This window comes from Anser cygnoides, chromosome 22, assembly GCF_040182565.1.
Source record: "Anser cygnoides isolate HZ-2024a breed goose chromosome 22, Taihu_goose_T2T_genome, whole genome shotgun sequence".
NCBI classification, from domain to species: Eukaryota; Metazoa; Chordata; class Aves; order Anseriformes; family Anatidae; genus Anser; species Anser cygnoides.
This window is the reverse complement of record NC_089894.1, coordinates 7,669,868-7,689,992: the sequence shown is the minus strand read 5'-3', so window position 1 is coordinate 7,689,992 and position 20,125 is coordinate 7,669,868. Positions and strand designations below refer to the sequence as shown.

Here is a 20,125-nt window from a genome sequence, read left to right as displayed (position 1 = left end):
GGAGGGGGGCGGCTCGGTAACGGGGCGGGGGGCAGTTACGGGGGGGGGGGGTGTCCGTGACGGGATCTCGGTAACGGAGGGGGGGGTAACTGTCAGTAACTGGGGGGGGGGGTGTCCGTGAGGGGGTCTCGGTAGGTCCGTGAGGGGGTCTCGGGGGGGGGGCTCCGTGAGGGGGCGCCGGGCCGGCCCCTGCTCGTCTCCCGCGGCCCGTCCCGGGGATGCTGGCGGCGGGGCCCCGTCTCCCCCCGGGCCTCCTGGTAGGCCGCGCGGTGCCGTTGTGCCGGCGGCCCCCGCGCCATGGCGGCGGGCGGTAGCGGCGGCGGGCCGTGAGCCATGCGATCCACCACGGCCTTCCGGGCGGCCGGGGCCGAGCGGCCGGGCCCGGCGGGGGAGCCCCGGCAGGAGCAGGAGCAGCAGCAGCAGCAGGAGGAGGAGGAGGAGGAGGAGGGGGGGAGGAGGGCCCCGCGCCGCACCGCCCGCCGCCCCGCAGGCCCAAGGAGCCGCCGCCGCTGGGGGCACACAAGGGCCGAGGCGGCGGGGTGCCGGCGGGGGCTCCCGGGCCGCCGGCCGAGAGCTGGGCCGGGCTGGTGCCGCTGACCGCCGGCGGCAAGCAGGAGGCGGCGGGGGATGCCAGCGGCCGGCCGCGGTACCAGGCGGGGCTGCCCGGGCACGGAGCGGCACCGGCGGCCGCGAAGGAGAGCGGCGGAGCGGGGACGGGGCCCGCGGAGCCGGGACCGGGGCCGGGCCCGCAGCAGCCGCCTCCCGCCGAGGCCAAGTGGAGGAGCGGAGCGCGGAGGGGAGGCATGGGGGCCGGCGGCGGCTCGCCGGGGCAGGCCGCCTGCCTGCGGCAGATCCTGCTGCTCCAGCTGGACCTCATCGAGCAGCAGCAGCAGCAGCTGCAGGCCAAGGAGAAGGAGATCGAGGAGCTCAAGGCCGAGCGGGACACGGTACGGAAGGGGGGGGGGGGGGGAATTGGGGGGGCTGGGGGGGGGGCGGGGAGGCACATGGGGTTAATACGGCACCCAGGGGGTTAACCCTCCCCCCGGCACCCAAGGGGTTAACACCCCCCGGCACCCAAGGGGTTAACCCCCCCGGGCTTCCTGCCCCCCTCCCAAACAGGTAAGTGCGCCCCCCCCGTAGGTTTACACCATCCCCCATTTCGGCATGCAAGGGGTTAACCCCCCGGCGTTAATGCCCCCCGTTTGGCACCCAAGGGGTTAATACCCCCGGGCCTTAATGCCCCCCACGGCAACCAAGGGGTTAATGCCCCCCCCCCCACGTTTGGCACCCAAGGGGTTAACCCCCTGGGTTAATACCCCCCCCTCTGGCACCCAAAGGGTTAACCCCTGGTTAACACCCCCCCGGCGCCCAAGGGGTTAATACCCCGACGTTAATTACCCCCCCCTTGGTTTTAATACCCCATGGGGCATTTGCCCCCCCCATGGGGTAATTGCCCCCCCCCCGCTACCCAGGGGGTTAATTGCCCCCCCATGATTTTTTTGCCCCCCCCCCCCCCCCCCCCCGGGTAATTGCCCCCCCCCCGGCCACCCAGGAGTTAATTGCCCCCCAGTGGGGTTTTTGCCCCCTTCCCACGGGGGTAATTGCACCCCCATGGGGTAATTGCCCCCCCGGCCACCCAGGGGTTAATTGCCCCCCCCATGGGGTTTTTTGCCCCCCCCCGGGGTCCCCCCCCGGGGGTAATTGCCCCCCATGGGGTAATTGCCCCCCCATCTGCCCCCCCCGGCACCCAAGGGGTTAACACCCGGGGTACCCCCCCCGTGCCCCCAAACAAAGCCCTTGGGGGGGGGGGGGCGGGGGGTGGGGTCGGTACCGGGGGGGCGGGGCCCCGGGGTTACCGGCGGGGGCACAAAGGGCGGGGGCGGGGCGGGGGTTAACGGGCCGCCGCCCGTTGCCATGGCAGCGGGGGGGGGGGGGGGCCTTAAAGAGCCCGCGGCGGCTCCGGGCCCGGGGGTTAACTTAAAGGGGCCGCGTCACCTCCGGGGCGGGGTTTAATTTTTTTTGGGGGGGGGGGGCGCTGCGGCGGAGCTCCGCAGCTGCCGCATGGCCCCCCCCCGGCTGCGGGGCTGGCCTCCCCCCCCCCCCCCCCCCCCCTTCCTGCATGGCTGCTGCAGGGCTGGCACGCACCGCAGTGCCCCCCCCTCCCAAGCCGTGGCAGGGTGGGCTGAGCCCCCCCGGACCCCCCCCGGTGGCTGATGTGCCCCCCCCCGAGGGTTATGTGCCCCCCCCAAGGGTTATGTGCCCCCCCCCCCCCCCGGGGTGTTCATGCTGCATGACTCCCCCCCCCCCTCCCCGCCACGGCTGCCTCTGCTGCCCCCACTCTTATGGGGGGGGGGGGGGGCCATGGTGTTGGGTGACCTCTGCGAAGCTTTGCCCCCCCCCCCCCCGCCCCCCCCAATCCGTGCATTGCCCCCCCCCCCGGGGGGGGCCCTGCCTTGCACAGACGTGGTTTGCATCCACCTTGCACGCCCGCCGGCCACGCACACCCGGGAGGACCCCGGCTTCTGGGGGGGGGGGGGGCTCAGACCCATGTGGTGCCAGTCCTGGGGGGGGGGGGGGGGGAAGTTGCTGCCCCCTGGGTGTCCTCCCGGGGGGGCTCCAAAGCAGAGGGCGCAGAGCCCCCGGAGGGTCCCCGTCCTCCCCCCCCCCCCCAAGGGCAGGGGGCACCCAGGGGCTGGGTGCTCGACCCCCCGGGGGGGGGGGGCAGTATGCAAGGGTTGCCCCCGCCGCAGGGACGCTGGGCTGCCGGTTCCCCTCGAGGCCTGGCTTTCTAATAACGACCGCAGCTAATTAATAGACCGGGAGCCCGCAGCTAATTACAAACCTCCAGCTCGAGGAGAGGGGGGGGGGGACACGGCCGGGCTGGAGGGGCTCCGGCTCCACATCCCAGCCCCGCTGCCCCTTGGGGGGGGGCAGCAAGCGGCCGTCGTGCCCCCTTTGGGCATCTCTGCCTCATTAGGCTTCCCGCTAATTAGCGGCAAGGGGGCGCCTTCCCTGTAGCCCCCCCCCCAGCGTGTGGGGGGGCGCAGGGGGCTCCCCCCAAACTTTTTTCCTGCCGAGCGCTGCTGGGAGGGGGGGCGCGGTGAAAGCCTCCGGCGGGCGCAGAGAGCGGCGACGGCACCGCAGGAAAAGCCACCGGTACCCCACGATGGGGTGGGGGGGGGGCACTGGGGGCCGCGGGCCACCTCCGGGGGCTCCGGGTTGCCCCTGGGGGCTCCAGCTCGGAAAAGCCCGGTACCCCATGATGAGTTGGGGGGGGGCCCTGGGGGCCACGGGCCGGCTCCGGGTTGCCCCTGGGGGCTCCTTGGCTGCCCTCCTCCCGGGGGAATTTCCCCTGCTTGCCCCCGTGCTGTCCGCATGGAGCCCCCCCCTGAGCCTCGGTGTCGCCGTGCCGCAGCTCCTGGCGCGGATCGAGCGCATGGAGAGGCGGGTGCAGCTGGTGAAGAAGGACACGGAGAGGGAGAAGCACCGCGTCTTCCAGGGCTTCGAGGCCGACGAGAAGGCCGAGGCCGAGGCGTGCGAGAAGCTGCCGCTGGAGTGCCCGCAGGACCTGCTGGAGCCCTCGCAGACCCTGCAGCCCAAGCACTTCCCCTACGGCAGGAACGGGAAGGGGCACAAAAGGTAAAGGGTGGGATGGGATGGGATTGGGGGGACGGGGGGGGTCCGGGGGTCGGCCCCGCGTGGCGTGGGGCTGGGGGTCTCCAGCGCAGCGTCCTCCTTCCCCTCCGGGCGCCCAGGGAAGGGAGGGAGGGCGGCCCCCGGCGTGCCCGTGGTGGCTTCGCCTTCCCCCGCCGTGGGGTTGGCGGCGCGTGGGTGCCGTCCCCCCCCCCCCCCCCAAAGGGAAGGGGACGAAGCGCTTGGCACCCCACGGGGCTGTCACCGGCGTCCCACGGGTGTCCCAGGGCACCTGGTGGCAGCCGGGGAGCGAGGCCGGCCCGGCTGGGGCTCTGCAAGCGCGCCCACCCCCCTGCCCTGCCGCGGCACGGCCGCGCGTGCCACGTCCTCCCCCGGCGCTCAGGGCAGGGGTGAGAAGGGGGGGAAACGGACCCGAGGGTGCTGGGGGAGCCTCTCAGGCTCCCCCAGCCCGGCGTTGGCCGCGGATTTCCCTTTCCCCTGCCCGTGCTCCGTCCAGGCTGGGTCCCGTCGCGTTTGCAGTCCTGCTTCTGATGAAAACCCCGCCGCCCTGCGTCCGTGGTGCCTGGCACCCGCACGCCTCTCCCGTGTGGGCAAGCACGTAAAAACCAAGCGGTGCTGACACCCCCGGGAAGTTTGGGGGCAAAAAAAGCCTCGAAAGCTTCGGCAGGGCAGCCGTGTGTGGGGCTGGGAGCCCTGGCGTGCTGGGCACGGCTCTCGCCCCCCAAATCTCCCCTGGGCTTGGTGAAAACGCCCCGTTTTGGGGCTGTTGGCGTGTGCAGGACCGGCCGGGTTCCCGCCCCCACTCAGCTCTCCTTCCTCCCTCCCGTAGGAAGCCGCCGTTCGGGAGCACGGAGAGGAAGACCCCCGTTAAAAAACTGGTGTCCGAGTTCTCGAAGGTGAAGAGTAAAACTCTGAAGCACTCCCCCGGGAAAGAGGAGTCGAGCGGCTCTTTGTCCGAAACTGTTTGCAAACGGGAACTGCGGAGCCAAGAGACTCCGGAAAAAAACAGGGCGCTGCCGGAGACCCCGCTCAGACCCTCGGCGCCCCTGAAGGGCCCCGGCAGCCAGCCCAAGGAGAAGGGCTTCTTCAGCGAGATCGAGGACCTGCCCTACCTTTCAACCACGGAAATGTACTTGTGCCGCTGGCATCAGCCCCCCCCATCACCGTTGCCGTTACGAGAGCCCTCCCCAAAGAAGGAGGAGACTGTAGCAAGTAAGCGATGGAGGGAGAGGAGAGCCTGCCCTGCCCGGTCGTGCTGGGCGCCGGCGGGGCGTTACGGCACAGGCGGGGGCGTTACGGCACAGCCGGCGGCGAGAGGAGGGCTCGACTGCCCCGGGGGGGGCTCTGTGCCCTGTCCCAAAACCGAGTCCCAAACGCGATGGGAGAGGTGAAGCCGGTGTCCGGAGCGCCCCAAGCCCCTTGGGCTCGTGCTGTCCACGGAGCCGGGCGGGGGGGCTCTGGCCCTGCTGGCCGTGCTCCCTTTCCAACCGCCCTGCTTTCCAGAGCCCCCCCCCCGTGCCTGTTTTTAAGCCAAGCACGAAGCAGCTTCCCTCTCACGGCTGGGAAACGCGTCCCTGGGTTGATTTGGCCGCCACGCGCTGCGGTGCTTGCTCCTCGCCCTGCGTCTGGGTGGCACAGGGCTGGAGCTGGGCAGAAACTGGGCAGAAACCGGGCAGAAACCGCGGTGCCTCTTCTGCCGGGCCGCCTCTTCCTGGGGTTCTCCTCCAAACCCCGCAGCAGAGCTTCAGGTTTTTTTTGGGGTTTGCTGCGCTCCAGCTGATGGCGAATACGCGCTGGCCGACGCTGGGTGGCAAAACGCCCCGGAGCGCGAGGAGCGGACCTCGACGCGCCTCCTCGTAGCGTGCCTCGGCTTTCCCCGCCCGCCTGGCTGCGGGAGGCAGGGCAGAGCGAGCCGCACGCCTGGCTTCCAGCCCTCCTCGCGCTGGCCCGGAGCCTTTCGGTGCTCGGGGTTTAACCACGCTCTGCCCGCAGCGAGGTCGGTGCCCGGGTGCGCTGCTCGCGACGCCCGGAGCCGCCTCTGCCCACGGGTTTGTGGCTCCTGGGCTGTCCGCGGCGGGCAGCGCGTGCTGAGACGAGCTCTGGGGGCGGCACCGGGGGTGTCGGGAGCCGGTTGAGCTCCCGGTAACGGGGCCGGGACCTCGGAAGGAGCAGTCACGAGCCCGGGGGTGGGACCGGCGGCGTGGAGCGGTGCCTCTGCGCCGGGTTAACAGCCAAACCTTCCCCCCCCCGCAGTTCCATCTTGGAGGGACCATGTCGTGGAGCCCCTGCGAGACCCCAACCCCTCAGACGTCCTGGAGGTACGTACGGCCCCGCGTTCTTTCCTCGGTGGGCTTAACCCCCAGAAAAGCTCCCCCCGGGGCTGCTGGAGGGCAGATCGGGGTCCCGCAGAGGATCCTGCGGCAGGCGAGGGAGGACGGGCGGCGCCGGGAGGAGCGGGGGGAGCGCTCACCTCCCGTTGTGTCCTCGCAGAACCTCGATGACAGCGTGTTTTCCAAGCGGCATGCGAAACTGGAGCTGGATGAGAAACGGAGAAAAAGGTAGGAACGAACGCGGCGCCGAGGGCACCTCCCGCACGCGCGGGTCCCGCCGGACCCTGACAGCCCTGGGGGAACGAGGACGGACGCTGCCGGGAGCCGTTTGCAGGAAGAGAACCCAAAAACCCTTTCCACTGCCCGTGTCTCTGCCGGGGAGCCCGAGCAGGCTTTGTAGGGGCGCGCAGCTCGGCCAGGAGCCTTGCAGCTCCCGCACCGTGCTCGGCCTGACCCCATCTCCTCGCTGCCTTCCAGGTGGGACATCCAGAGGATCAGGGAACAACGAATCCTACAGCGCCTGCAGCTCCGAATGTACAAAAGGAAAGGAATTCAGGAGTCGGAGCCTGAAGTTACCTCATTTTTCCCTGAGCCGGATGACGGTGAGTGCCCGGCGGTGCCGGGGGTGGGGGGGGGGTCCGGCAGGGAGCTCCCCCTGCCCGTCCCGTCCCCGTGACGCCCGGTGTCTCTCCTGCAGTGGAAAGCTTGCTGATCACCCCCTACCTGCCCGTCGTCGCCTTCGGCCGCCCCTTACCCAAACTGACCCCACAGTGAGTACCGGGAGAGGGGCTGCCGGTGGTGTCACCCACCGGGAGGCTGCGGGAGCCTTTTGGGCCGGTGCCGGTGCCACGGGGCGCTCAGTACCGCCGCGGGGCCCTCAGTACCGCCTCTGCCCGCAGGAATTTCGAGCTGCCCTGGCTGGACGAGCGCAGCCGCTGCCGGCTGGAGGTGCAGAAGAAGCAGACCCCGCACCGGACCTGCAGGAAGTAGCGGCGGCGCGGCGGAGCCGGGAGCTCTGCGCCTTTCGGGGGCCCTGCCCTCTTGGTTCTCGTTCACGGATCGTTTCTGTTTTTGTTTTGTTTTTATTTTTGTTCCCTCCACGCCCCGGTTTTGTTCTCCCGGGTTTTTCACACCACGTTCCAGACTCAGTCCCCGCCGGCCGTGCTTCGAGCTGGGCTTCCTGCCCTCTTCTCCTCCCTTCTCCGGAGCCTTCGGGCGGCCGCGGAAAGGGACCGGACCCTGCGGCAGCGCTCGCCCCGCAGGGGGGGAGAAGCCCCAAAATGGGGGGGGGGCTGTGGTGCCCTCCGAGACTGTGCCCGCCGTGTTCTGTTGGGTTTTAGGTAGAAATCGTCGTTTTGGGGCGGGAGCAGCCCCCGGCGGCGATCGCCGCTTTTTATTTCCCCTGTTGAGCAGCTGTAGCGGGGTTGGGGGGGGAGGGGGGGAAAGAGTTTAAAAAAAACAGCAAAAAACTTTTTTTTTTTTTTGTGAAATAGAAACCCTATACGCACAATTTTGGTTCTTTTTTTGTTGTTTATTTTTTTTTTTATTTAAGCGTTGTGAGGCCAGCCAGCAGCGGGTGCCACCAGGAGGGGGTCGGTGCCCCGGTGTCCCGGCTCCGATCCCCGCCCCCGCCGCTGCCCCTGGGGGGCCGGGACCTGGCCCTCGCCCCCCCCCCCCCCCCCACCTCTGTCCCTGTGCCCCTCGGGGAAACGGCCCCAAAAGGGCCCTTTTCAGCCCAAATTGCGTTCCCGCCCCGCAGCTGCGTGCAAGCTCGCGTAAGGACACTTGTTACCACGTTGGTTGGGTTTTGTTTTTATTTTTTAAAAGAAAAAAGAAGAAAAAAAAAAAAAGGAAACGCGTTTAAAAAACAGCCGGGGGGGGGGGGGGGGCGGGGGCTCCGCCCGCTCCTTCCTCCTTCCTTGGGTTTTCTTTTTTTTTTTTTTTTCTCCTTTTTTTTCAATAAAAGCGGAAAACCGACGGCTGGTCTCTGCCTCTCCTTCCCCCTCCCCCACGCGCCCTCTTCCGTAACAACGACGCCATTTCCGCAACAATGACGTCACGTCCGCCGTAACGACGCGACTTCCGCCGCGGTGACGTAGCGAGGGGTGACGTCACGCACCCCTACCCGGCCCTCGCCTGCCCCCTGCCGGGGGGGGGGGGGGGGGCGGAGAACGAGGGGGATGGGAGGGAGGGAGGGGCCAGCACGCAGGGCCGGCGCTGCGCGGTGACGTCACGGCGCCGCGGGGGCCGCCGGGAGTTGTAGTCCGTCCCGTGGTGCCCCGCGGCGCCGCCCGCCCCTCCGGCTGCCCCAAGATGGCGGACCGGCGGCGGCAGCGCGCCTCGCAGGACAGCGAGGACGACTCGGACTCGGCCGCCTCCGACAGCGCCGACTCGGCCGCCAGCGCCGCCCGCTCCCGGTCCCGCTCCGGATCCGGCTCCCGGTCCGGCTCAGCCTCGCCTCGGCCTCCCCACCGCCAGCCCCGGGGCGCCGCCGGGGCCCTCGGCGCCGGGCCGCGGGGCCGTGGGGCCGAGAGCGCCGCCGGGGGGGCGGCCAAGAGCGAGCCGCAGTCCGAGTGTGTGAGTGGGGGCGGGGGGCACCGGGGGGGGGGACTGAGGGGGGGGGGCTACCGGGTTGGGGGGGGCTGACCACGGGTGAGGCCCCCCCGGGGGCACGGGGGGGGGACGAGGGGACGGGGGGGGCTGGGAGGGGGTTCGGGGGGGGCTTGCGGGGGGTCTGTGGGTACTGGGGGGGCCTGGAGGGACCGGACGGTTCGGGAGGGGGGGTCCTGGTCATGGGAAAGGGGCACCCAGGGGCACCGGAGGGGGTTGGGGGGGGTTGGTTAAGGGCTGGGGCTACTGGGGGGGCTGGGGGCACCCGGAGAGGGTCGGGGGGGGCTTGGCCTGGGCTGGGGGTGCTTGGGTACACCGGGGGGGGCTGGGGAGGGGGCCTGGTCCTGGGCTAGGGTGGCCCCGGGGGGGTCGGGGGCAGCGGGGGGAGCCGGGCTGTGGCCCCCGCTGAGGGCGGGGGGTTCCCCCTGCACCCCGGGACCCCTCAGGGTCGGGCTCGCTGCCCCCTCAGGCCCCTTCCCTTGTGGCCGGGCGTTGGGGGCGTTAAGTGGGGGCGTTGGGGGCGTTGGAAGCCTGCTGTGCCCCCCCCCCAGTGCTGCAGGGTGGCTCTTCTCCCCCCGCAGCTGGGCGCTGCTCGTCCCGGCACGGTTTTATAGCGCCGGTTGTTTTGAGTTCCTCCCGGCTCCCAGCGCGGCTCTGCCCCTTGTTTGGGCGTTCGGCGTTATCTCCTTCGCCGCCGGCTGGTTTTGTTTTGGATTTCGGCTTCCTCACAGCTCCCTCACAGCTTCTGCTCTTCCTCTTGAAACTTTCCCCGACCCGCGCGGGTCCGTTCCCAGTTGTTTCTGGGGCGCAGGGTTATATTTCTGCCACGTCTCTCTGGGCTCGGTCCTGCCCCGCATCTGCTCGTTATTCCCGGGCTCCTGCTTCGAGCAATCCTCGTGTCCTGCCCCGAGCGAGCTGCCCGGCTCCGCGGTGTCGGGAGGGGAAACCTTTCTTGTCCCTGTCGCTCTCTTCCCTCGGGAGGCCGCCGGCAGCTGACACAGTTTACGCTCCTTTATTTAACCGCGGTCCCTCTGCGGAGCCTGCTCTAGAAGGATCCTAAGGAAGGGTGCTGGGAGCCCTGAACCTGTTTGTTTTTTGTTTTTTTTTTGTGCTTGGTCGTTGAAGCTGAACTTCCAAGGGCGGCTGCGACAGGACCGGGGCCAGGCCGTGCCGTCGCAGTGTCTGGGGTCGCTGCGTGCTGCGGGAATCAGCGGCCGGCCTTCCCCCCCCCCCACACTAAAACAACCCTTCTGTCCCTTCTCTCTCCAGGAAAGCGAGGACGGCATCGAAGGAGATGGTGAGTAACTGTTCCCTCCGGCACCGCGGGTGCCGTCTGCGTGCGCAAAGGTAAAAACAGGAGAAAATGCCTTTTCTGGTAGCCCTGCGGTCCTGCATCTCGCCTCGTAATAGCGTGCAAACGCTGGGGCACAGGGACGCCGCTCCCCAGGCTCGCCCTCGCTTCCTCCCGTGTGGGCCAGCCGTGGAGCGAATTCCTCAGGGCCGCTCAGCGCCGGCCTCCGACTTCCCCTGCCGGGGCTGCTCGGCGCGCGGCAGCCCGGAGCGAAGCCGTGCCCGCGTTCCTGCCCTGACGCCCGGCTCCTTTCTCTCCCCCCTGCAGCCGTGCTCTCGGATTACGAAAGCGCAGAAGACTCGGAGGTAAGAGGAGTCCCCGTCCCGCTGCTGCTCGCGGGTTCCGCCGGGCGGCCGCGGCTCGTGTCGCTTTAGCACAAAGCCCAGTGCCGAGGCTTGGAGCGAGCCGCCCTGTGGAAAATGGATTTTTTTGGTCCGATTGCCCCCCTTTCTGGACAGTTCTGTCCTGTGGGGCCGTTGCTTCGTCCGGCCCCGCGCGGCAAAATAACGCCTGGCTCCTCAGACACCGTGACAGGAGGATTAGCCGTGGCTGAGGAGGGCGTGGAAGGGGGCGTAGGAGGGTGGTTGCGTTGTAATTAGCTGAAATTAAACTCTAACTGCTGGCTTGGACGCTTCCCAAGCGGCATCCCTGTTTTCTCTGTGAGGCACCTGGGGTAATTCGTGCGCCCCACGAGTGCTCACGGTCGCTCTGTGCTCAGTTCGTGCTGAGAAAGCTGCCCTCACGCCCGCTGCGACCCGGTGCCTGAGCCGGGCAGGCAGCCCCGGCTCAAAAATCCCCGGATTTTTAGATCAGAGCTGCTCGGAGAAGCCCTGGCTTCTGATAATCGCAACAGAGGTGTTCGAGTGAAAACCCTTCTCTTGAGATGGATTTTTTAGGGGTTTTCGGGGGGGGACACCGGGTTTAAAAACCCACCGCAGGGCAGGTGAAAGGGGAGCTCTCGGGGCTGGGTGGTGGCGAATCGACCTCTGCCCCGAGCACTGCGGGGTCGGCGCACGGAAGGGCAGGGGGCAGCTCCTTGTGCCCCCCTTCCAGCAGCCCCCCGAGCCTGGAAGCGGCGGCGAGGGCTCGCCGCAGGCTCGGTGCTCGCGGGCGGAGGCCTCGCAGCGCTGGGGGCGTGAGCAGCGGCCGCGTTGCATCACCGGCGTGCCAGGATGACTCCGTTCCTGCGCCTAAAAATAATGCCGCCACCACGGCTGGGCTTCCCCAGCGTAAACAAAGGGAGCAGTTGATGTGCAAATACGCCGTGTGTGTGTGTCGAAAGAAAAAAAAAAATAGAGCAGGCTTTTTGTTAATCGCGCCCGAGCTATTTTTAGCCTCCATCCCAGCCCCAGCGAGGCTCCTGGAGGGTGAAACGAGGTCAGGCTCCTGCCAGCGCGGCGCTCGCCGTGAGTCAGCCCGGGGACTCCGGGGAATTTGGAAGCGCGGCGGGGCCTGGAGCGGGGCCCGGGGCGTGGGAGCCGAGGGACGGTCGCAGGAGCCGCCGTCGCCCTCGCCAGCCGGGCTCGCGGGAGCCCTTTCGTTTCGGATAGACCAGGCTCTGGCGGTGTGGGGGAGCTGGCTGCGCTCTGGGAAGCTTGGCTCCTGGGTCCGGTGGCGCTGGGGAGAGACCTCGGGTTTAATTTTGCTTTTTTTCGTGAAATCGTAGGGATAGGGAGGGCTTTGGGCGAGCCCTCCGCTGCGAAAGTCAGAGCTCTGAAAACTAGAACAGGGATCTAGCTCCAGATTTGGGGTTTCTTCGGGAAATGCGTGAGGGACCCGCTGCTCAAGGTGCGCGTCCAAGTAACCGGGGCTCTTTCAGGCGGAGGAAGAGGATTACAGCGAGGAGGAAAGCGCGAAGGTGGAATTGAAGCAGGATAGCAACGATTCCTGCGAGTCCGCAGCGAAAGCAGAGAAAGGGGACGAGAAACCCGACGCCAAAGGTGCTGTAACCGGTGAGAGGCAAAGCGGGGACGGGCAGGTAGGTGTCAGACACGCTCCCTCCGCTCCGCGGGGGGCTTCTCGTAGAGGGACTGCTGCAGTGTTAAGAGCTGCCTGGTTTTGACAGGAGAGCACCGAGCCCGTTGAGAATAAGGTTGGGAAAAAAGCCCCCAAGCACCTGGACGATGACGAGGACCGCAAGAACCCGGCTTACATCCCACGCAAAGGGCTCTTCTTCGAGCACGACCTGCGAGGGCAGACGCAGGAGGAGGAGGTCAGGTACGTGAGGATCCCCCGGGCGTCCGCCTCCCCCTGGCAGGGCGAGCGTCGCTCTCGAGCCAGCGCTTGGATCTCCCCGTGCTCTGGCCCAGTTGCCTGCTGGCCGTGTCCTGCCGGGGCTTCTCGGGTCTTAGCTGTGAAAAAGGAGGGAACTGGGCGTAGAAAAAACCCCAAGGAAAGCGAGCAGTGACCCTGCTGCTGTGTGGGAACAGCGGGTAGATCAGCGGCTGGGTGGGAGGGAGAAGAGACGCCGTCTCCTGCTCCAGAAGCCCTCGGTGTCCGTGTGCGGTGCTGGCTGAGGCCGCCACGGCTCCGTGGCTCTGCCCCGACCTCTCTCCCCTCCCCGTGGCACCGGTCAGGCCCAAGGGTCGGCAGCGGAAGCTGTGGAAGGACGAGGGCCGCTGGGAGCACGACAAGTTCCGCGAGGACGAGCAGGCCCCCAAGACCAGGCAGGAGCTGATCGCGCTCTACGGCTACGACATCAGGTCGGCTCACAACCCCGACGACATCAAGCCGAGGAGGATGCGCAAACCCCGGTGAGCGGCGAGGGCAAACCCGAGCCCGGCTCGTCCCCGAGGGAGACCTCGGCCCTCTCATCGGGCCCAGTGCTCGGGAGGAGAAAGTCTTTGGCCCCGGGTTGCGACCTTGGTCCTGGGCGTTCTGGGCGCTGCGCCCTGGAGAGGGCTTCCCTGGCACTGCAGCCCCCCCCCGAGGTTTGGTTGCAGCGCCCTTTGTGCTGTTTTTCGTCCCCAGGTTCGGGAGCCCTCCTCAGCGAGACCCCAACTGGTCCGGCGAGAGGCCGAGCAAGCCCCCGAGGCACCAAGGCGCAGAGAGCGCTTCGGCTCCGCCGCGAACCTTCACCAGCAGGAGCTCTGCGGGAACGGGGAGGATGCCCCCACCCAGGAACTACCCGAGGATGGGGGGCTACAAAGAGACCCGTCCGGGCTACCGAGCCTCGGAAGCCAGCGTGCCGCACCTCTCTCGAAACGGCGAGCAGGCGAAGCAGGAGGCCGGCTACCGAGCGAAGCGCGCCGAGCAGACCCCGCCGAGGGCCAAGTCCCCCGAGCTGGAAGCGGCGCACGTCCACGGCAGCCCCGGGAAGGAGGAGGTTGCTCTGGAAAACCAGGCCCCGAGCGCCGACGTCGCGCAGCCGCCGCCAGACAGACCCGTCGAGAAGAAGTCTTACTCCCGGGCGAGGAGGACCAGAGCCAAAGCCGGGGACGCGGGGAAGGCGGCGGATGAAGCGCCCGCTTCGGAAGGGCTGGCTCCCGTGCCCCCGAAACCTGCGCAAGCCGAGGCGTCCCCCCCGCCAGCCAAGAGCAGCAGCTGGGAGTCGCCGGTGGAACCCGGCTTGGATGGACTGGAGCAAGAGATGACGCAAATGAACCTCGCGGAGCAGAGCTGGGCTCCGGGGCAGTCGCAGTTCATCCAGCCCCGGGAGCTGAGGGGTAAGTGGGTGCCGCCTCTCGCTACAGGGGGTTCCTGCTGCAGCCCCCGCCACGCGCGGCTCTGCGGCCCCGTCGGAGCCAAACTGCGTCAGTCCAGCCTCGGCTGAGGTGGGTGGTGGAGATTCATAGCGCAGAGAAAACGCAGCGGAATGGTTAGAAGGGGACAAAACGGAGCAAAAAAAAAAGGGATGAACTAACCATTCCGGCGTAGGTGAACTGAGTGCGGGCGTCAGACCGGATCCTTTCCCCCTCTCCGCCCCTCTTCGTGTTGAGGACGGGGAAGGTTCGGTAAAGGTGGAGGCCTCCTGGGGACGGGCAGCAGGAACTTTGCGCGGGGTGAGGCACCGGGGCGACGTGCAGCAGCCGGAGTTGAGCAGATAAGGAGCGCTGGGCCCCGCTCACGGGAGCTCGATTATTCCTTGCCCTCGCCCATAACGCCCTTTCTGCTCGGGGCGGGGGGGGGGAACTTCCCTGTGTTTATTAGCCCGATTACTCACTAGACTCCGAGCTTAGCGCCTCGCATCGTGGCTTGGGTGCAGACGAATTCGTGCAGGCAGGCCGGGGTCGGGAAGCAGGGCAGAGCTACGCCTGCGTGAGCCAAGGACTGGCTTCTAGCTGAGCATCCACACGAGAGGTCATCGGGGGTATAATTATCCCTGAGCAGAATTAAAGTCTTTTCTGGGGAGAGTCAGAGTCCTCCCCGAGAGGAATAAAACCGGAGCAAGAAGGAAGGCTCGCTGCTTTCGTAAGCCTCTCTCTCGAGGGTTAGGTTTGTGAAACCAGAAGTCTCCTCACGCTGCCGTGCTGGGTAAAACCTCGGTGTGAACAGAGCCTCGCTCTTGATCGCAGGCGAGAGCGGGCAGGGTTTGAATATGCCAGCAGAACGAGAGTTCAAAAATGCTGTGACTCACAGCTGAGATTATACGGCGGTTGGGGCTTTTCGATGCTTAAAAATAAAGCGTCTGAACAACTTCACCGTGGGGCAGCCTGGGGGGCAGGCGGAGGCCAGAGGAGCCCCAGCCCTGGGGACGTCTGCTCCTGGCTGGCAGAAGGAGGTGTTCGTCACCCCGCTGCCCCCTCGCTTCTCCCCAGCAGAGGGGATGGGAGTTGGTTAGGGGAGGCGTGTGGCTCGGCGAGCCAGCCGGCGGGTCGTTCTGTTTGTTCCGCTCCCCTGGAGTTGCCCACAACCAGCCTGACGCCGCGGCGTTGCACCTGCACCGTAAACCTGCTGTTGGAATTGAGGGAGCGCGTGATAAACGCGACCGTGCCCCGTGGAGGGTTTTAAAGCGCTTCCCTGTCCCGTAGGGGTTCATGCTTCTGCTCAGAAGAGCTCCTCGTCCGGTAGGAGCAGAGCTCAGATCAGAACCCAGATTTTTTTAGGAAGGTTTAAGGCATCGAGCGGCGTGGATGACTGTGCAGTGACACAGCAGCTTCTGATTTCTGCTGAAATACTGAAAATTGCCAAGGGACGAGGTTGTTGTAGGGTTTTCCGTCGTGCAGGCGGAGCTGCGTCCGTGCCGTGCGGCGATGTCCGGGCCGGTGCTCGCGGGCGCCCGCTGGCAGTGCCTGGGGCCGGCGAGGCGGCTGTTGGCGAAATGCAACCCGTAACGACCCATAATAACCAGCTTGCTTTCTTCCGCAGGCATTCCTAACCATATGCACGTGGGAACGGGGCCACCGCCGCAGTTTAACAGGATGGAGGAAATGGTGAGGCTGTCGTGCGGGGCGTGACTCCTGCCTGGGGAAGTGGGGAAACCGAGAGCGCTTACTGGGATCCGGGCTGCAATAATCGGAGCCCGTCCGGGGCTCCTCGGCCTTTCCCTTTTACCCGTGCTTGGTTTTTGCTGCGTGACCCGGAGGGGAGGGCAGGGGCTGGGGAAACGGGGTCGGCGCTGCCCTGCTGGGGGGGGTTCCTGCCCCGCACGCTGACCCCGCTGCCGCCTTTGGCTCTTGCAGGCGGTGCAGGGGGGCCGCGTGAAGCGCTACTCGTCGCAGCGGCAGAGACCGCCGGTGCCGGAGCCTGCCCCCCCCATGCACATCAGCATCATGGAAGGGCACTACTATGACCCACGTGAGTGTTCCCCTCCCGCTCTGCGCGCTCGGAAAAGCGGCAGCTGGGGCGGGAGTCCCTGCTCCCTCAGGGCTGCCCGGTGGGGCAGAGCAGGAGCTTGGTCTTCCCTCCGCAAACAGCATCGCTGCTTCGCCTCCTGCAGAAACTAAAAAAAAAAAAAAAGAGCAGGGGTTTTGTCTTCCCTTCGTAAATAGCATCGCTGCTTCGCCTCCTGCAGTAACCAAAAGGCTGCTCCGAGCCTCCCCGTGCCGTGCTCAAACACAGTGAAACTGTCAGCGCCTTCCCGCCCCGTGCAAGGGCTCTCTAGGACACCGCTTTGCCTCGTGAGGGCTAGGAGCTAAAATTAATTTGAAATCAGAGCAGCGCTTCCGCTGGGTAGCGGCAGGGAGAATGACGGAGCACGAGCGAGGATGGGTCTGGAATTTACTCCGCCGTTTGGAGGAGAAATTCCCCGAGCATTTTGCTGCTTTGTAGAGGGAACGGGGAGCTCTTGGATTGGGAGCACGTAGCATCTGCGAGCCTGGTGGGCTGCGTGTGCTGTTCCTGGGGGGGAGCGGAGCTCGCAGCATGCATTCGAGCGTTGGAACTGTAGATGGCTTTGGATGTGCAGCGTGATCTGCTGCAGTGGAATAAAATCTGGTGGAGCTTTTTCTTAATGCACCGCTCTCTCTTGCAGTACAATTCCAGGGACCAATCTACACCCACAGCGAGAACCCGGCCCCGCTGCCGCCCCAGGGGATGATTGTGCAGCCAGAAATGCATCTCCCTCATCCAGGTGAGGATCCCGCTCCCCGGCAGGGCGCGGGGCAGCTGGTGTTTCTGCTGTTTCTCCCACCGACCTTGCCGTTGCGCCTGTGCTGGGGCGCAGATGAATCTGCTCTGCACGGCCTCAGGCACCGGGGGAATCCGATTTCCCTCTTGTATGACGTGGAGGAGACCTGCTTCCCTCGTGCAGCGAGGCTGAATCGGTGCACGTCTCTGGGGAAGAAGAAGAAATGTTTCAGGCCCTTGCAGGCAGTGCAGGACCGAGAGCACCCGCACGTTTTGGCAGCCTCCCCGGGATGGCTGCAGGCTGTGCGCGCAGCCTCCTGGCCGAGTCGCCGCCTCGTCAGCGGGGCGTGCGGCTGTGCCAGCTGCCGGGCCAGGCTGGCTCCCCGCTCCCTGCTGCTTGTGGATTAGGAGAGAAAAGCGGAACCGGGAGCTGTCGAAGTGGGGTGTTCCCTATCTTGCCTGCAAAACCGTTTCCTGAAGTGGATGTGTGCTGCGTGGGGCCGCATCCGGTTCCTGTGAGCCGGGAGCGGGGAGGCGGCTGGGCTCGGTGCTGGGGGCAGCTTCCCTTTTCCCTCCCCAGCGCAGGAGCTGAGGTCTGGAGGCTGCAGGAAGAGCCTCTGAGCAAAGCGCTTCCCCTCCCTGCCGCAGCACGGCCGGCGCAGCCCTGCTGCCCTCCGCCGGCCTCCTGGCAGCCTCGGCGCGACGTGCTGGCTTCATTCAGGTCACCACGTTCTGCTTAATTTTTGTCCCCCCCCCACCCCCAGGTTTACACCCCCACCAGACGCCGGCCCCGATGGCAAACCCCGGCCTTTACCCTCCACCGGTCTCCATGCCTCCGGGCCAGCCCCCGCCGCAGCAGCTGCTTGCGCCGACTTACTTCTCCCCGCCTGGAGTCATGAATTTTGGGAACCCCGGCTACCCCTACCCCCCGGGAGCGCTGCCCCCGCCGCCCCCTCCTCACCTCTATTCCAACACGCAGGTAAGCTGGCTGCGCCGCGTCCTCCCCGAGCAGGAGCAGCGCCCCGGGGCGGGATGCTGCGCTGCGTGGGGACGTTCTGAGCCCGCCCGGGAGAGATTTGGGGTCTAAATTATGAAACTTGGGTGATCTCAGAATCGAGATCTTCCCCTTCAGAAAGGGGAGCCAGCCCACGGGCAGCCCGTGAACCGTTGCTTGCCCTCCTGGTCCGTGCTAAAGCCAAGGACACCCTGAGAATTGCTTTGCACCTCCTCCCTTTCTGCTTGAGGCAGGAGCTGGAAGCTGCCAGGCGCTGAGCAGGACAGCCCCGGGTGCGAGCACCCCCGCCGCAGGGCCGCCTGCTCCCCGCCGGCTTCCTACCTCTGCCTCCGCACGAGGAGGAGGGCGAGGGGAGGAGGGCGAGGGCGCTGCGCCTCTGCGGGCACCCCGGTGACGAGGCGAGGTGGGCGCGGGGAAGCGGCACACGGCTGACACGCAGTGGCGAGCGGGAGACGTGCACGCTGCTCCAGCCCAGCACCCTTCCTGACCTCCCCTGGCCCACGCAGGGAGCGAGCCCGCTTTTGGGGCGCATCCCAGGCCCCCCAGGCGGCTGGAGGAGATCTCGGTGGTGGTGGTGGTGGGGGAATTATTCCCTGCCTGCTCCGCACGCAAACACCAGCGGCTGCTGCGGAGCACGAACACCAAAGCACAAAGCTCTGCGGGGCGAGGGAAACCCAGCTGCCCCAAGCTCAGCCCGCAGGCTGCTGCAGCCCCGTACCTGCCCGTGCTCAGCACCGCGTCCCCCCAGCCCTCCCGCGCGCCGCGGCGGCGTTGGTGCCCTCGAGGGATGCGCGGTGGCCTCGCAGAGGGTGAGGCACGTCGGTGCCCGCCGCCCCGAGCTCGCTGACCCTCCTCCTGCTCTCTGGGGAACGCAGGCGCAGTCCCAGGTGTACGGCGGGGTCACGTACTACAACACTGTCCAGCAGCAAGTGCAGCCCAAACCTTCGCCGCCGCGAAGGACATCCCAGCCGGTCACCATCAAGCCGCCGCCCCCCGAGGTACCGTCCCCTCCGCCTGTCCCCTCGGCCTGAGTCCTCGCGTGCGCGGGGCTGTCCCCTCGGGGCGTGTGCGGTGCTGCAGGCTCCCTCTCCCATCCAACAAAAAAAAAAAATACGTTGTTTCCAAGGAAGATCGTAAACTGTCTAATTTCTGACGTGTCCCAAACCTCAGCTTCTCGTTGCAGGTGATAAGCAGGGCTCCAGTTAATTTCTAAATACTTTAAATCTAAACCCACGTAAAAAGTAAGTCCGAAGTTGACTCTTGTTTTCTTTTTTTTTGGTTCAGGGTAGGAAATAAAAACACTTAATAGGGAGAAAAGTCCAGTCGTAAGCTAGGAGGCGGCGACTTCTCTGGGAGGCTGAGTGCCTGGTGCCTAGCTCAGCCAGCAGACGTGCGGGCTTTGCAGAGCTGAGAGCCGTTTCCCTGCGCCGGGCTCGGGTTTCCTCCCGGCAGTGCTGCGAACCATGCGTGTGCGCGAGCGCCACGTGTGCGTTCTGGTTTCCTCTTTCACGCCTCGCCTGGCACTCGGGAGTGAGCCTGACTCACGGCGAGGCCAGGCCAGGCCCGGGCGGGCGCGCGCCGGGTGCCGGTGGCTGCTCCGTCCCTTGGCGGTGCCGCAGAGCCGGCTCCTGCCGCCGCGCCGCCTCTGAGCAGGGTGGAGCCGCTTCGCCCCCTTTTTTTTTTTTTGTTTTCCCACCCGGGGAAATGCGCAGCTCTCGTAAATCCGCCCTGAGATCATCCCGTCAAGGTGCCCTTTGAAAGGCCTGGAGGTGGAAGGAGGGTTCCACCCCGTGCACGAAGGCCGAAGGGAGCTGGTTTCCCCGGCGCCGCGGGGTGGGAGGGCGGCGGTCGCTTTCTGGCGCCCGGGTGCGGAGGGTGCTCGCTGGCAGCACCCCCCCCGTGGAGCTGGGGGGCAGCCTCACCCCCCCCGCCGCCCATCTGCTTCCCCAGCAGGACAGCAAAAGTGAAAAATCAAAGGAGAGGAGCAACACGTAGGGACGTGGCCGTGGAAATCCCAGCGCCGGACCTGGCACCTCGGCGAGGAGGAAGCTCCGTCCCGGAGAAGGCTCCTTCCCCGTGCGTAGGTGAGGCGGCGGGATGAAATCAGCTGCACCGTCTTCTGCTCAGGGCCAGGCACCTTCCCTCCCCGGTTTTACTGGTGCCCTCCTGAAATCCATCTCTCACCGCTGCTCGTCGGCCCTCCTTCCCCCTGGGGCACCGAGGTCACCGCAGTACCAGCCGCCGGGGTCGCTCCGTGGCCACCAGCCTCGCGACTTCTCTCTTTTAGTAAACGTCTGCCCTTTTCCCTTTCTCTAAGATGTTAAACTCAACTGCTTGATTGTGGTCTCCGTTTTTATTTAAGAAATGAACCAGCTCCTTCAGTAAAGCTGCTTTGTTTCTTTTGGGTATCTGAATTTGTTTGTCTGGCTAGCCGGAACCCGACGTCCCCTGCGCCCCCCGTGCAGACAGCTGATAAGTAAATTCTTGGTTTAAATTCTCTCTTTTAAATTAGCAAGTTTATTTCTGCCGTTGTTTGAGAAGACGGAGTGCAGCTGAGTGTCAGGAACGTGCTGGCCACTTAATTTAGAAGCCCCTCCTGTTTCTTTTTCCGACCCAGCCCTCTTGGTAACTGTGTCAGCAGCAGCTCCGGTCCGTGCG

The 20,125-nt window shown here is 66.5% G+C and overlaps 2 protein-coding genes across 7 annotated transcripts; both read left to right on the top strand.

Moving 5' to 3' along the window:
* The first annotated feature begins 655 nt into the window (after positions 1-655).
* MSL1 (MSL complex subunit 1) lies at positions 656-7,847 on the top strand. The gene is made up of 8 exons (XM_066981599.1): positions 656-947; positions 3,416-3,639; positions 4,484-4,866; positions 5,908-5,972; positions 6,145-6,212; positions 6,462-6,586; positions 6,682-6,754; positions 6,884-7,847. Exons 1-8 carry the CDS (start codon positions 804-806, stop codon positions 6,972-6,974), a joined length of 1,173 nt encoding a protein of 390 aa, XP_066837700.1. The 5' UTR covers positions 656-803; the 3' UTR covers positions 6,975-7,847.
* A 420-nt stretch (positions 7,848-8,267) lies between these two features.
* CASC3 (CASC3 exon junction complex subunit) lies at positions 8,268-19,875 on the top strand. Of its 6 annotated transcripts, none has more exons than XM_066981578.1 (14): positions 8,268-8,561; positions 9,864-9,891; positions 10,213-10,250; positions 11,765-11,923; positions 12,011-12,162; positions 12,522-12,698; positions 12,916-13,610; positions 15,253-15,317; positions 15,567-15,681; positions 16,358-16,456; positions 17,217-17,431; positions 18,343-18,465; positions 18,651-18,708; positions 19,421-19,875. In XM_066981578.1, the coding sequence occupies exons 1-13, from the start codon at positions 8,298-8,300 to the stop codon at positions 18,678-18,680; spliced, it is 2,160 nt and encodes a 719-aa protein (XP_066837679.1). In that variant the 5' UTR covers positions 8,268-8,297; the 3' UTR covers positions 18,681-18,708; positions 19,421-19,875. The 6 variants fall into 6 exon arrangements, with proteins under 6 accessions (XP_066837679.1, XP_066837678.1, XP_066837677.1 ...); XM_066981577.1 differs by having other exon boundaries at positions 19,418-19,875; XM_066981576.1 differs by having other exon boundaries at positions 18,638-18,708.
* Positions 19,876-20,125: the final 250 nt, after the last annotated feature.

Bases quoted from the DNA above. Each gene is read 5' to 3' on its own strand.
- MSL1 (XM_066981599.1), top strand. From the start codon at position 804: ATGGGGGCCGGCGGCGGCTCGCCGGGGCAGGCCGCCTGCCTGCGGCAG. The intron at 948-3,415 runs GTACGGAAGGGG...GCCGTGCCGCAG, and splicing joins TCAAGGCCGAGCGGGACACG to CTCCTGGCGCGGATCGAGCG. The intron at 6,213-6,461 runs GTAGGAACGAAC...GCTGCCTTCCAG, and splicing joins GATGAGAAACGGAGAAAAAG to GTGGGACATCCAGAGGATCA.
- CASC3 (XM_066981573.1), top strand. From the start codon at position 8,298: ATGGCGGACCGGCGGCGGCAGCGCGCCTCGCAGGACAGCGAGGACGAC. The intron at 16,457-17,216 runs GTGAGGATCCCG...CCCCACCCCCAG, and splicing joins AATGCATCTCCCTCATCCAG to GTTTACACCCCCACCAGACG. The intron at 17,432-18,342 runs GTAAGCTGGCTG...TGGGGAACGCAG, and splicing joins ACCTCTATTCCAACACGCAG to GCGCAGTCCCAGGTGTACGG.